The sequence below is a fragment of the Miniopterus schreibersii genome, assembly GCF_964146895.1.
Source record: "Miniopterus schreibersii genome assembly, chromosome: 11".
NCBI lineage: Eukaryota > Metazoa > Chordata > Mammalia > Chiroptera > Miniopteridae > Miniopterus > Miniopterus schreibersii.
This window is the reverse complement of record NC_138111.1, coordinates 17,107,834-17,123,311: the sequence shown is the minus strand read 5'-3', so window position 1 is coordinate 17,123,311 and position 15,478 is coordinate 17,107,834. Positions and strand designations below refer to the sequence as shown.

The 15,478-nt window shown below is 38.1% G+C and overlaps 1 protein-coding gene across 1 annotated transcript in view; it reads right to left on the bottom strand.

Annotated features, from left to right (window-relative positions):
* The window catches only part of SVEP1 (sushi, von Willebrand factor type A, EGF and pentraxin domain containing 1), a 128,282-nt gene that overhangs the window by 49,920 nt on the left and 62,884 nt on the right, over nt 1-15,478 (bottom strand). The window contains exons 11-20 of the mRNA XM_081152103.1: nt 14,856-14,987; nt 14,074-14,268; nt 12,748-12,869; nt 10,533-10,641; nt 8,205-8,369; nt 7,205-7,438; nt 4,407-4,568; nt 2,960-3,121; nt 1,253-1,414; nt 766-854 (exon numbers count right to left, since the gene is read on the bottom strand). Coding sequence (XP_081008229.1) covers nt 766-854; nt 1,253-1,414; nt 2,960-3,121; nt 4,407-4,568; nt 7,205-7,438; nt 8,205-8,369; nt 10,533-10,641; nt 12,748-12,869; nt 14,074-14,268; nt 14,856-14,987 — 1,532 coding nt within the window. The remainder of the gene's footprint in view (nt 1-765; nt 855-1,252; nt 1,415-2,959; nt 3,122-4,406; nt 4,569-7,204; nt 7,439-8,204; nt 8,370-10,532; nt 10,642-12,747; nt 12,870-14,073; nt 14,269-14,855; nt 14,988-15,478) is intronic.

The window sequence follows — 15,478 nt, the reverse complement described above, 5'->3', positions numbered from 1 at the left end:
TCTCTGGGAGTGGGATCTGTGCATCATTACTTTAAAAAGTTGACCAGTGGATTCTGTCTCCAGGGTTGATAGTTGTCCTAGAAGTCCTTACAAAATCTGTGTCCAGTAAGCTTAGTTTAAAAAATGACTTATGAAGTCCTTACAAATCAGTATGTTTGGATGAGGCTGTAGGGAGTTGAAATAAGAAATAAAACTATTCTCCTCCTTAAATATACTTAAAGACAGGAATTTATCATGACATTGGTCAGGGTGAATTCAGAGTGATGGCTGAAAAATTAATTTAGTTAGGTTTATGAGTTATGCTTCTTAATTTTCTTAAAAGCACACCTTACTCCAATAAATGTTTTTGTTGTGTTTTTTTTCCCCCCCAGACAAAAATGATTTAAATAATTTTCATGAAAGTTGAGTAACTTCCTGCCAATCAGAAAAGGTCTTTGGCTAATCCAAATGCCCTTACTCAAATGATAGGTTATGCCTATGGTAAGTTAATTATTACTGAATCAAAAGACTCCCCATGTGTACACATTCTCTACACAAGAAATGCTTGGAAAAAATCCATTTTCGGTACTTAGAACTTCTGATGCTGAATTTTTGGAAAGTTCTTATTAGAAGTCACAAGTACATACAATTATTCAGTGATGTTATTTATGAGTCTTGATTACTTAGTTTCAATTCTGGTAATTTTCCTCTGGGTGGCATGTATAAGTCAAATTGTTTTCCAAACATTCCACTAGAGAAAATTTTATGCATAGAAAATGGACTTGCCTGACTGCTGACTTCATACTTTGTGATATGTCCCAAAGAAGTGTGGGGCACTATACTCTCCTCTGCTGCTGAGAAAGTTGAACCAAAACCTAATAAAATTGATAGGAAAACGTTAGAGAAACATATTGTGTGGTAGATATTGTCAGTATGTAGACTCTGTTTAAACACTACTGTCAAGATTCTGGTTCTCAGAGTAGGCAAAGCCACATATATTTTGTTTTAGTTAGCAATACTAAAAAGGAAAACACAGAGATGGATGGGAGCACATCATTAAATTCTAGACTCTTAGAAAGAAACTGGAAGTTATCGACATTCCCAAGTTAAGAGTCTTTGAGTTAACTGTCATCAAAACGACATCAAAAGGACAATTTAACAAGTCGAGACACCCAAATCCACTGAAAATGTTAATTTCAGAACTGAAGCTACCACAGAGACAAGCAACAATCTCCAACACAGGGTTATGCAGGAATGAAGTATATCATCTTACTGGAGCAGTCTGTGATGGACGTGGCACCAGTGAAGGTTGTAGTTCCGTAAAAGGGACAAGCTAGGCAGAAGGACTTCCCCGCCTCGGGCTGGTAGTAGTCCTGAGGACAAGGATGACAGGGCATCAAGCCAGAACGAGAGAACTCTCCTAGTGGACAAGGTACTGCGGAGGTAAAGACAAAACATTTGTGCGTTGAAGTACCGGGCCTCCATTTAAAAGAAATGCATTAGCCTTTGGTTGTAAGAAAGCCACTGAATTGCTAATAAATTCTCTTGCGCATATTTTAGAACCCATACAAATTTAATTTTAAAGTAAAATGGTATTTATCCAGCACCACAGGAAAGTGTTGAGTTCTGTCATTTCCAGTTCTCACTCATGATAAACAGAATGTGGTTAAACTTGTGCTAGGAATATTAGGACAAACAGGCCAGTTACCCGAAGTTTGGAGACTTTCTGGAAATTATCATTGTTTAATTGCAATAATTTGTATAAGACAAACCCCAAGGCTTATTTGGAAAGCTAAAAGGAAAAAATTGTTAAATAAGAACTTGTTTCACTGTAAAAATCCTAGTTGTTTTTGTGGTTGGAGAAAGGGAGAAAGAGAGAGAGAATTTTTTTTATTGCAGACTTTCTTCCAAAATTAGTTTGTATACTGACAAAATAAGAGCCTCTAATAGATCTGTTTCAACCATAGTGTGAAGTCTTGTTTGACTTTTAATAACAAGAAAAAAATCCAAAGCTGGTATTACACAACAGATATGGTTTATGAGTTTCAACTAGATCCTAGTTAAATTCTCAACTCTTCAGTGAAACTTTTTATTTTTAATCCAGTTCCATTGATTTTGCAAAGTGGTTGCAGTTTTTGGAATTTCTGGACATAGGCTGACCTGAACTTCATTCCCACTTTTCACAGTCATTCTAAATTTTCATCTTTTATTTTTATGTCTTCATTTTTACACTGCTGGGAATCGGTACTTGATAGGGATGCTAGAACTATTTGAAAACTAGAACACTAATCTTTTTATTTATATTTAAACCTGTGGTGATCAACATGTCCTTGGACCAAGCAGAATCAGCTTCTCTGGCCCCACAGTATATTTGCTAGATTAAACACTGTTTTAACGAGCCCTTCATGTGAACATCTGAAAACCAAAATTAGTTTATTCAACGTTTCCTGTTGTTTTAGAATCACCTGGGGAAACTTAAAAAGAAAACCAGACAAGTTAAATCAGAATGTCTGGGGGTAGAGATTGCATTTCAGTCTTTTTAAGTATGAATGTAAACGTGCAGGTGATTCTAATATGTAGCCAGAGTGGATAACCACTCATGAAAATCTTCACATTGTAGGGGATGAAATGGCATAATTCATAGAATGGTATTTTTAGAGTTTCAAGGAACATTGAACAGGACTTCATTTTATAAATGAGGAAACACAGTTCTTCCCTGAGGTGTATTTCTACCATCTTGTGAAGCCACACGACTGTCACTGTTGAGGTTTAGGGTCAAGTCTCATATTTCTTTGCATTCCTAACAGCACTGGCGCAGCGTTTATATTGCAGGCATTTACACTTAAGTATTGGCTGGCCAAATGAAAGGAAACACTCTATGAAGGGACAGTTATTTGCATTCTTTGCATACAGTAGACATATGGTTTGGCATAGAACCTAGCAGGTTTGAAGATATAGCAGTGTCTAAGGCTTTGACAACCTCCACAAGCAGAAATGTCCACGGCTCCTCTTTTCACAGTTGAAGTGTTTTCTGGACAGGAGAGGCAGCTCCGGGCACCGAAGGCTGGCTGATAACTGCCCAGTGGACACGACTCACAAGTCTCCAGCCCATTTGACGAGTAGGTGCCTTGTTTACAAAGAGCTAAAAGGAAAAACGTAATAAGATTAATAACAATGACATAAAGCTATAAAAAACTAGCACTGTGTAGAATAGGGTTTTCTGCATTTTAATTTATTGAGGACAGAACGAAGGACCCGAACTCCAAGCATACACAATGTGTTTAACCTTCCTCGTTCTTCTGTATATTAGTAAGTTTTAACTCATTTCCAGTTAGTTTTGTTGTCACCCAGCGCAGAGTCTGATACTTAGAAAGTGTCAGTAAGTAGCTTTTGAGCGAAATTAGACATCGTATCTCAGAAAGTCACTATGATAAGAACAAATTAGCATGGGGGAACCCATTCGTGTACAAGCTCTCAGCTTGTCCACTGTTCCCTTGAGTGACAGAAACAAAACCCCAAATTGGGCTAGAGCCTCAGCACTAAGCTGGCACCTTTGTCTCTAATTAAGAAGTGGCCCCCCCACCTCCTCCTACCTAAAGACACTATTTCACTGGAGGGCTGGAGGAGCGGGAAGTAAAAATAGTCTCAGCACCAGGCCCAGAGAGGTTACTTAAGCAATTTTCTAAAATTCATCACAACGGTTTTGCAGTAGAGGAGTCAGGGCCAGGCTCCCTGGCTCCAGGTGTGCTGTCCTTTCCTTTGCCCTTGTCCCCCACACGGCTCTCACTCTCAGGACTGCTAACATAGTTAGTGCACTTCCAATCACCCAGCGCTGCTCAGGGTTTGTATCTGCCATTGTACACCACACTTGCCTTTGCAACAAGAGCAAGGAGGCCCAGTTTTCAAATTCTTTCCTATAGGTGTGTCTTACTAGAACTTCAATTATGAAAGAAAATATTTCCTTAAAAAAATATTCATTGAGAACAGTGAAATATTTTGAAAATATTGACTATTTTATTTAGTAGCAAGAATATATGCATATGTATCTGCAGTTATGAATTTCCAAGTAAATGGAGAGTTGATCCCATCAAGTCAAATACTATTCTAATAAGAAAAGCAACCTAATGATTGCTAAGATCAAAGTCCTTCCCACCAATTAAAGTGAGATTCAATTTAAAAAATCCAGGCTAGCTGATTGAAATGATTGACAGTGGAGTTTGACTTAGAGCAACAGAATGTTCCAAAAGAAAAGATAAATGGACTTCTTTAAAGTATGAGAAAACTTCAGGTAATATTTTATAATTAAAGGAAGAAAATAAAGAATGGCTTTCGGCGATGTTCTTATTCCATCCTATTTGCCATTTAGATTCCATAACAGGAGGCAAAATTCAGGCTTCTTCTGTTCAACATGTGCACGTAGCCTCTACCTTTACATTCCGAGATGTTTCTCGAATGGAGATACTCGGTGTCAGTGCCAGTTGGACAGAGTTTGCACTCAAGTTGCCCTTCTTCGTCTTGGTAAGATCCCATCAAGCAGCTTTCACAGCCAAAACGCGTCAGAGAATAAAAGGTTCCCACAGGGCATTTGACTGAAGATAAAACAAACAGGAAACACTGAACATAGGAGAAAACAGCAATGGAATGCACTTCGCTTCTTTTCTCCTAAAGCATGGAAGTAAGAAAGCCTGCCCCCAGGTACTACTATTTAAGGTTAAATTGTATGCCACAGGTTTACTCACAAGATAAACCTTTCAGAAATGTATTCCTAGAAACCAACAGTGTAATGGGGAATGAATGTGCTGTACTACTTATATTAGTTTGACTGGCCATAGAATAGAACTAAAATGAGAATGTGCTAACAAAGTGAACTTATAAAAGAATTTATATAAAGCTACCCATATTAATCTTAGTAAATGTTCAACCCAGCTTGTTCCTCTAACCTGATTTTTCTCAAAACTGGAGCTTTCACATTGAAAGTTTTTTTTTTTAGTATACTTTGCATTTCAGGAGTTTCTATTTCTACGTGAACCTAGGAAGCAGCCTGGACTCAAGACCCAGCTGATGCTGACTTCCTAGTCACAGAAATTCAGGTGACAAAAGACAGATGGTCAACTAAAGAACAGTAATGTAAAGATCCATATCAAGGCCTGGTTAGTTATGCCTGCCACAAATTGCTAACAGCTTTTTTTCCAGCATATTGCAGAAACCAGGTTTCCTGAATCCTGCCTGGGCCTGGGGCAGCTAGAACACCAGATTTGGCTGGCATTAAAGATCTATATTGGAACTAGCAAGAACAATGCCTACACATCCACAGCCCCCTGTTCCTGGTTTCTTTGTTCTGCTTTGCCTCTCCTTCCTAGTAAAACCCTGTCTGCACTAAGTTGTCAAGATGGGCTTTGTGAAAAGAGTCCCCCATCTTCTCAGGTGGCGAGCATTTGAATAAGCCTCTTTCTTTCTCACCAGTACCTGTCTCATGAGTTTGGCTTTTGTTGAGGCAGGTAGCCGAAGCTGGGTTCAGTTACAACAGTAGTAGATTCTTCCTTTCTTTCTTTTTGAGGAAATGCAAATTCTTGTTTACCAAGCCTAGGGTTTATATGATTGGGGCTTTAAAGTGTTTGTAAAGTTTCAATAAGTCAGATCATACTGGGAAACACGTAGCCAACAAAGAAAAGACTGTTAAAAAAAGGATAGAATAATGAATGTTTAGGTTATTTTGAGGCTCTGAGATATTAAAATCATTTCTTAGCCGTTCTTCCAATGAACTGACTGCCTGTCCATGAGAGCATCATTTCTAGAACCAAAAACAGGGAAAAGTGGTGAGACTAAAACAGGTGAGTTAAGTAGACCCTTCTCTCAGACTGTAAGAATTACTGACCACTGAAGGCAAGTCTGAGGCATCCTCAGAGCCAAGGCCCCAAGGAAAAAGGCCAATTTTAAGAACTTCCTTCCTAGAAGATTTGGTCTACCGTTAATCAGGCATGGAGTGATTCTGAATTTCTGAGACCAAAGTAGACCATTAACCCTACTTAAAGGCTCCTTGCAAAGGTAGTAGTCTTACAAAGAGGACACTTGAAATTAGTAGCTAGGTGATTCTGAGGTGTTAAAGTGTGTAAGAATATCCTGGGGACTTACTAAAAATGCAGATTCTAAGGCCCTGCCCTCAAAGCACCAGAGGCATTAGTTCTAGGATGGGGCCTGATGCATTTCAACAAGTACTGCAGGTGATGCTGATACAGGTCATCTGAAGGCCATGAGGGGAAATGTGGAATGTTGCGTAAGGCGATTCCTGATTTTTACTCACAAGGTGGGGAGGAAACAAGGGCAGGCTAAGAATGACAATTTTAATGTGCTTTTGTTGGGCTAAATTGATCTCACTGTGAAAAACCCAACTGAATTCTGGGAACAAAACTAAGAACCGTTGAGGAAGTTTTTCCAGCCAGGATGCAAGATCACTCACATACTGAGAGATTAACAGAAGACTCGTATCATTTGGTTCAGTTGAGTTTAAGGAATTTGGTTAGAGGAGATTCCTCTATCTACAGATGGTGACTTATTTGGGAAACAGGCTAGAATTGATCCAGATCGTGAAAGCCTAGAATAGGGGCTACCGGTTAAGGGACTGGAGGGAAAGAAAATGGGGAGTGACTGCTTTATGGGTGTGGGGTCTCCTTTGGGAGTGATGAAAATGTTTGGAAATTATGACAGAGGTGATGGTTCAACAACACTGTCAACATACCACTGAATTGTACACTTTAAAAATGGTTCATTTTGTTCTATTTGAATTTGGTGTTGGCTGCCCAAGTGGGAATCTTAGCAACACCACCTATTGTCTTAATGGGTTTAGACTTACTGGGCAAGTTCTTGGCCTCCCTGGCTTCAGTTTTCTCACCTGTAAAATGTGCTTAATCATAATGGCACCTCACAGAACAGGAGAGGTTTAATCCTGTTCAGCCAGCATAGAGGAGTAGCAAAAACTATCAGTTATTATTATTGGAACTGCTGCTAAAAGCTGTGAGGTCTAAAGATCGATAAATAAAACTAATATTTGAGTTCCTTATCTAAAATACTTTTCTTGTCATAATCAATAGTGGTTATTTAGACTTTTGAGACAATATAGCAAAATGTATGGTTCACTTCAATATTCTGTTATAGTTATAAAATGCTCTACCCATATCATTTAACCCAATATGCACCAAACATTTCTGATCACAGGGGAAAATCTTACCACACATCCGCCCTCTGAGCACTGAGCCTGGTCTGCAGAAGAGGAAGGCCTTTTCCGTTTCTAACGAATTGCTATCAGCTACAAGTATTTCAGATGCAAGCTGAAAGGAATACATGGGCTCCTTATCAAAGGTCAATTTCAAGTGATTTGTGATAGTTTCCAAAGTGCTAATGAGTCGTCGCTGATTTTGAAATTCAATGGTATCATTTCTTTCCTCAGGTAAAGGCACACTAGCTGAGATAAAAACAAGACAAAATAAAACATAACACACATACATGGTGTTTCAGGAAGCCATTTGTAGTTAGTTTTTACCTAAAAGAAATGTCATATTAAAAATCTTCCAGGAAAATTAACTCAAACTCTACCACTACTTATTAAGCAACTAGTACATGGATAATATTAAGAACAATACAATTTTTTTAATCCTTCATTCCTGTGCTGGATCGGAATCACCTCTTTGCGGAGTTCTCCATTAAATTCCTATAAGTTCTGGCTTTTTAAAAGAGTGCTTTAGTTCACCATGCCAAGATGAGAAAAAGAAGGGTGCTTGTTGCTGTCAGAACCATAACATACATCTGTGATATTAATTTGCAAAAAAAATCACAAGACTCAAGTGGCTGTGCTCTCCCTAGTTTTCAGTTCCCGGATTATTTCCTGATAATAACAAATGGAAGATTTGAAAAACAGGTCTGCAACTTGTCCTGGCCAGTGTGGCTCAACTGGTTTGGGCACCGTCCCTGTATACCACGAGGTCACAGGTTCAATTCCCAGTCAGGGCACATACCCAGGTTTCGGGTTACTGGTTTGATCCCTGGTTGGGGTGCATACAGGAGGTGCAACAGATCAATGCTTCTCTCTCACATCAATGTTTCTCTCTCTCTTTCCCCCCTCCTCTCTCTCTAAAGTCAACAGAATCCTTGTGTGAGGATTAAAAAAGAATAGGTCTGCAACCAAGAATTTCATGTAATACTATTGTTTCAAATGGATTGTGTGTCCTTACCTGTGATGTTAAAAGTTAACTTAACTTTGTGGTCAGTTAATGGGGCACTTCTTTTAATCCGTGAAGATCTGGTTTTGCCAGCACCTGCGGGTGTTTCTTGCACAGAGTCCAAGAAGTCATCGTAAGAGTAATCTAGCCGATTAGCTGCACCCCAACCGCCTGGTCCTGGACATTTGGGGTAGAGAAACAAATTCTTTATCAACATTTAGGTTCAAAGGGTAAGCCACAAGTCCAATTATCCTTGGCCTCTCCTTAAATTACTAAAAAGTACCTCATACATGGTTTCATCTATAATCTCATATTATAATTTTTAGGCACTTTGTATTTAATCTAGTTACCAATGAATTATATTAAAAATAGAAAGAAAAGTCTCTCTGCAGCTACACAGGCATTTAAACCATCCTATCTTAACTCAATAGTTAATTATCTTAGCTTTAGAGGTAAATGGTGGGGTGACTGCCAAATTTTGATCAATTCCTATTTCCCTTCGGGGTTTGCTCCATTTAAAAAAAATTAGCTTGCCTGGCCAGCATGGCTCAGCGATTGAGCATTGACCTAGGATCCAGGAGATCGCAGTTCGATTCTGGGTCAGGGCACATGCCCAGGTTACAGGCTCGATCCCCAGTCGGGGGTGTGCAGGAGGCAGCTGATCAATGACTCTCATCATTGATGTTTCTATCTCTCTCTTTCCCTCTCCCTTCCTCTCTCTGAAACCAATAAAGACATATTTTTTTAAAAATCAGCTTTACAAATTTAACAGCTTTCTTTTTGTGAAGATTATTCAAGATCTCTGCATAGTTTCTGAAGGCAGCGTATCGTTAAATATATATATATATAACTATGTTGGAGGAAACACGGGTATGTGTGCTTCTTCAGATGCCCTCAGTATCACTGTGATCAACTACATGGATTCAGATTGTGGCTTCTTGACATATGGTGTATGGCTGTATAATCCTAGTCAAGTTATTTTCATCTCTCAGAAACTCAGTTAGTTCATTTACAAATTGGGGTCTTTATTTTTACTTCCTAGGCTTGTTCACGGGATAACTGAGACAACACATATAAACCATCTAGCTCAGTATTTGACTCATTCTAGAACATCAGTAAATAATATTAATATTTGTCTGGGTTTACTGTTGCTTTGTTAAGTGCACATGGAGGGACTGTGAATTATCTTGATTTCATTCTTTGTTTTTTAGCATTTCAAAATTTTGCAATAAATATGTGCACAAATAACATTTTTAAAATGTAAAAAGTGTAAGCAACAGTCACCATCAGTCTTAATGCTAAATCACTAAAAATATTACAAATATGATTAGCACCTGAAAGAAAAAGGATGTCTTCTGGATGTGAATTAATATTGTCTCGAATAACTTTTTAAGCACTTCACTTGAACTTACTCATTTAATCTTTACAATGGCCTTATGAGTTCAGTACACTTATATCTCCATTTTACAGGTGAGGAGACTGAGGCATAAAATAGTTTGATAAATTGCTCAAGATCACACAGTTAGTAGGTGGTAAAGCCAGGATCTGGACCCAAGTAGTTGATTATAAAGTCCATGGTGCTTAAATTAACCACAACACCATTTTGTTATCACTATTACTTTGTAAAAACATTACTCTGGAAGTTCTGGGTAGTTTTATAAAAATGAAATAAAAATAATAAGAAGAATTATTGGAGAGGACAATGATTTTGCTAATCAAGAGACACAAATGAAGTCACCTAGAAATATTAAGGCAGTAAGTAAAATGACCACACACCCCAGCAAAAAAAAAAGAAAATCACATGCCATACGTTGGAATGACATTAATAAAAGTTATGTGTCAATTAAATCTCAATTAAAAAAAAGAGGAGCAGACTGTTCAGAGTCTACACAAAGAAAACATCAAAAGTCCACTTGAAGGTATATTAGACTTGAATGGATTCAATCTTAACATATTCTGGATGAGGAATCTGAATATTTAACATGCGTAACTATTTAAAGTTAAATTGCAATTTAAATTATATGCCATATAAAAATGCTGTTGAACTCTCTCACTATTATCCTCTTCTAAGGCATCATATCAATACTTGAATGTGACTTGATTTTCTTCGTTTTTATCAATCTTGAAGAGTTTTGGCTAATAGTCTGGAATAATTTATTTGCTACCTAAAATTCAATCTATCCATAAAGACAACTAAGCACAGTATCAAATTATCCAATCACTTAAAAATAACTTGAAAAATTAATAAAAGTTCATTTTTCTTGTTTGCCCTACTCTGGAATTATTTTCTTATTTTACAGGTCAGTCTTGTAAACTACTGACACTAAATAATTTAGTTACCAATTGCAAAGCCATTTTCGTAATCATAATTATATTCAAGGCAGTATTTTTTGGTCAGGTCCTCTAGTCTGCAGTCAATGTCGTCGGCATCAGTACAAAATGATGGGACCTGCAAATAAAAAATGAAGAGTATGAAAAACAATTCACACCTCTGTGTGCTTTGGCCTTCATGTCTTTGTCAGCAGGAGGGAGGGGGGCTTGGAACCTGCCTGTTCTCCCAAAGACTCCCGACCCTCCTGCAGCCCCTCCCCTCCCTCCTCCAACTCCCTGTGAACCACCGAGATTATTCTCACACCTCTTCTCTCTGTTTATGTCACTCACCACAAAACGTCCAGGACTCCTGGGAAATCTCTTACCTCTGAACTTTTAGGCCACATGTCTCTTTAGGTGCTCTGTCTCTGACTGTATCTCTCACCCTTCTCCAAATCCTCAAAACCTTCCTCTATGCCCCTGGAAGCTCACAGCTCATAATCAGCAAATCTCCTGCTATTTTTTTGTACCCCCTCTTTTTGTGTTCCCTTCATCTTTGCTCTCAATGAAACCTGACTTTCCAGTTTTCTTTTCCTTTTTGGTTTGTTTTACTTTTTTATTGACTTTATTGGGGTGACATTGGTTAATAAAATGATCTAGGTTTCAGGCGTACAGTTCTATAATACAGCCTCTGTATGTCGTATTGTGTGTCCAGTTTTCTTAAGTGGCGGGCATGGAGGCGGAGGCCGCGTTCTCCACAGTCTTCACTGCCTTCCAGCTCATGCATCGTCTCATGCCTCACAGTTCTGAAAATCATGCAACCAAGTAGAACACACATCGTCCTACCAGTGGCTCCTCTGCGGCCTTTCTCCATTCTGAGTCGCCCCAGCCCCATTCCAAGAATGTTAAGTAACTGTCCCTGTTATGATTCTCGGTGATCTCTATATTCACCTAGCTAACCCTTCCATCCTGTCCCTGTTATGATTCTCGGTGATCTCTATATCCACCTAGCTAACCCTTCCATCCTGTCCCTGTTATGATTCTCGGTGACTTCTATATCCACCTAGCTAACCCTTCCGTCCCTTCGGCTTCTCCTGTCTTCCAGCCTTACCTCGTCGCTCACTCTCATGGCCATACCCTCAGACCTCATCATTACCAATAACTGTACCCTCCCCTCCTCCCAGGAACCCAACAATTCTTTGACCTAATCAGATTTTATAACCGCCTGACCCTACCACCTCTTCACCGGCCCTCAGCCCCTGATGTCTTCACTTCCTCAGCACCCATCTTAGATTCCATGGTCCATCCCCATGACTCCCTTGCATGCACCTTCCTCGATTTGTTTGTCTAGAGAACCTTCAACTCTAGTCAAATGTTCAATTAAGAGCTTGGCTCTCTCCACTTGCACCCACGTGGTCAATTATAACTTGAGAGAAACACAACCCTGCTTACTGTCAATCCTACAATATTTTTTTAGTGTATTCATGTTCTCCCAGAAAATTATTTTATACAATCTTTTATTTTTTAAAGCCTCCAACAACTCCTCCACAGCCTTACTCTAGGCTGATCATTCTATCTCTTTTTTCACTGATAAAGTAGGAGTCAGGAAAGATCCTTCTTCACACACTTCCACTCCCACTCCTGCATCTGTGCCCCTGCATCTTCTGCCTCCTTGACGCCTTTCTCTCACGGTCTACACCAAATCGACTATGACTACTAAATCTACTTTCAAAATCAATCCAAAATCCACACTACCTGCTCCGTTAGGATAAAAGATGTATAGAACATGTTTGGGGCCTTCAAGATGCTAAACACAGTTAAATAAATTGCTTTGCTTTTCTGTAACCATTGAAAGAGTCCTCGACAAACATGCATGAAAAAGAAAATCCTTAAATGTTCAATCATCTCATCATAAAAGAAATACAATCTACAATGGCATTTCTGTGATACTTTAAATAATAAAGCAGGCATTCTCAAACCACATGGACCCTAAGCTTCTCTGACCTTCTGGCTCCGAGTGTTTTAAAAAATTCAAAGTTTTTTTTAATGCTGATTTACTTACAATTCACTCCAGAAGTCCAAAACCTGTGAATAATTCTAAATATGAAGATCAAGCTTGGATCACAAAGAAGAAGGGAATCATTAGAACAAGAAATTTCTTTTGCAGGTGACCCAGAGAGGCTCTGAAACACTCAACAGCATGCTTTAAAATATGACAGACAATAAAGGAGTACTAGTGACATACCATTTTCCCCAGGGTTGTCTCAAAGGCTTCCGAAAACTTTTTCAACAGATCTGTGTCATCACAACGAGTTGCTTTGTACAGCATCTCAAAAGACTTGAACCCATGGTTTGCAAAACGTTTTACTGGAAAATGTTGGAAAAAACAGCTTTAGTTGGTTAGTGTTTTCAAAACAGAAATTTAAATTTCCATGGAATAACTGATGGAATAACTGTAACTTAGTATTTTAACTCTAACATAATTTGTGGTATTGTTATAAAAGCAAGAGATGACAGTTAAGGAAAGCTTTTAGGCATTAATTAATCATAGTAAACCAAGTACAAGCCAAACAAGCACTGTCCTGAATTTGCTTTGATAAATTATGCTTTACCTTCTAGCCATTTAAGAAAAAATGATAAATAAAAATTGTTTTCATTAAATTCCTGGGAAAAATCATGGCTGGATCAAAGATATTCTATTTCATTTTATTTAAATTTATAACATATATGTTTATATTTTCAACCAAGAGACATTTAAAAATTTCTGAATATTATGTGAAATGATATTTCTTGAAAGTGCAATTTTACAGAGACAAATCTGTCCTTGGAGAAATTAGACTCAGCAAGATGTCTCAAAGTATTCCAAGATAAGGCCTCCTAACAGTATCACCACTCAAATCCTATCATCTGATAGTCTATGGTAGAGACAAGTGATATTGCTTCTACTTACTCCCCAAATTTGGAAAAACAGCTCAATTAAGTGGGCTTTCCTTTTTTCCCAGGAAATTGGCATTTAAACTCCATCTATGGTACTGGATCAAATATTCACTCCAGATAATACTATTAACACACTAGACAAAGATATTGGGTTGTTTTTATAACAATACATATTTAAGATTAGAGAAATAGTTCTAAATCTAAATCAGAGCTAAAGAATATATGACTGGTCTCCCTCACTCCATATACTGGGTCTTACTTTACATGTTATCTCTTCTGCAGTCTATGAGATTATACTTCAAGGTCAATTTGACAAGTCAAGAACATGCTAACAAGTCTCCTCAGATATTCCTGGTAAACAACAATGAGAGTGTCCATATGGTTTTGCCTTAAACTTAATCCTGTCCTGTTGCAATCCAATCAATAACAAGACTCTGGTTGGATAATATTTTAGACGGAGGAACGAACATTTCTCTTATCCACAAGCACTTCAAATTCATGGCACCATTTTCTACTCACTAAACCTAATCCCTATAATTAAGGCAATCTTCCTCTTTAAATGCATAGAAATGTACACACATAGGCAGACAGGCACACATACTAAAGGCGTCTAGGGGAAAGAATTAGAACGTACTTGCACAGTCTGGCCACTCAGTGGAATACGGTGGCATCCAGATGCCATCTTCATAAGCACAATAATACTTCTCTGTAGACCCTTCTGTGAAATCATAGCCCTCCAGGCAACTTAATGTGCAATTCACTCCAGCACTATCTTGAGTACATATGAAATCCCCATTTACAGGTGTAAATGGAATTTCACAGGGAGAACCTGTGTGAAAAAATGTGTTATTCATATACACTGGTGGAAGAATAAGAAATTAAATTGCAGGAGTCTAAGCTGAACTATGAAAAGCATTTCTCCTGCTCACCACACTCCTACAGTCACTTTCATCATAGAGCCTTAGAGTGGGGATTGTAGCAACTTTTGCTTTTTGATCCCTAGGTGGACACAGTGGAAAAGCTAGACCTATGTGTAATTAAGGTTGGAGGTTGTGCATATTTTATGTAAAGCCAGAAGTATTTCTGATTTGGGGTTATTATCTTTGGCATTCTTTAGTAAAAATGAAAACTAGACATTATGTAGCAAATACATTTTCCCCATCTGTGTCTGCAAGCATTCAAAATTAGATCAATACTTTATACCTTTAGAGAAAATGTTCGTAAAGTGCTAATTAAAGACCACCCTGGGAGAAAATATTTTTATCATGAAGTAAAGTAATAATCATTGGAAACCTAAATAAAATCTGGCAGTATTCTAACTTTAAAAATCTACTGCTCACAGCCTACTTTGTTTCACAGCAGCAATTACATAGATCAAATGTCAAATAGATTTTTGGAGACTTGGGAACAGAATACCTTTCATGACAATGTGAATGTCACATGTTCTTTTATTGCCTGAGGGGTCAGTGGCCGTGTACTGCACCACAGTCTCCCCTTGAGGGAAGAGGTCTCCTGGTGTATGAGTTCTGGTGATGACCAACGCAGCTCCTAGAAAGGAAAGAAGGAATATGATTTTGAGGTTACTGGTCTGCAGTTGCTTCACCAGGCACCTTATTTGACTTAAATTTTCAGTTTCTTTTTATACAAACCAGCTGCGCATTCAATTTATGTTGATTTGACTACTAGTAGAAAATAAAAGATGTAATATTTACATTATAACATAAAAACAACAGACTCTAAATGATTTTTCTTGAATAGGTCAGTCTATCTGAATATGGGAAACTTAATTAAGAAATCTATTTAATTTGCATGTTTATTGTTGTTTACTAGATTTTACTGAAATCTTAAAGGAAACTTCAATTGTACTTACCCATTTTTCTGTTTCCCTATGATCGTCTATAATTTTAGGGGGGTCAAATGTTTAAGAAACGAGTATGAATGCATAGACCTGCATAAGAGATACCAATCAAATGCCTAGTTTATGCCTTCAGGACAGAGAAAGCTTAGAGACTCAATGAATTTATTAGGCCACCTTCAAG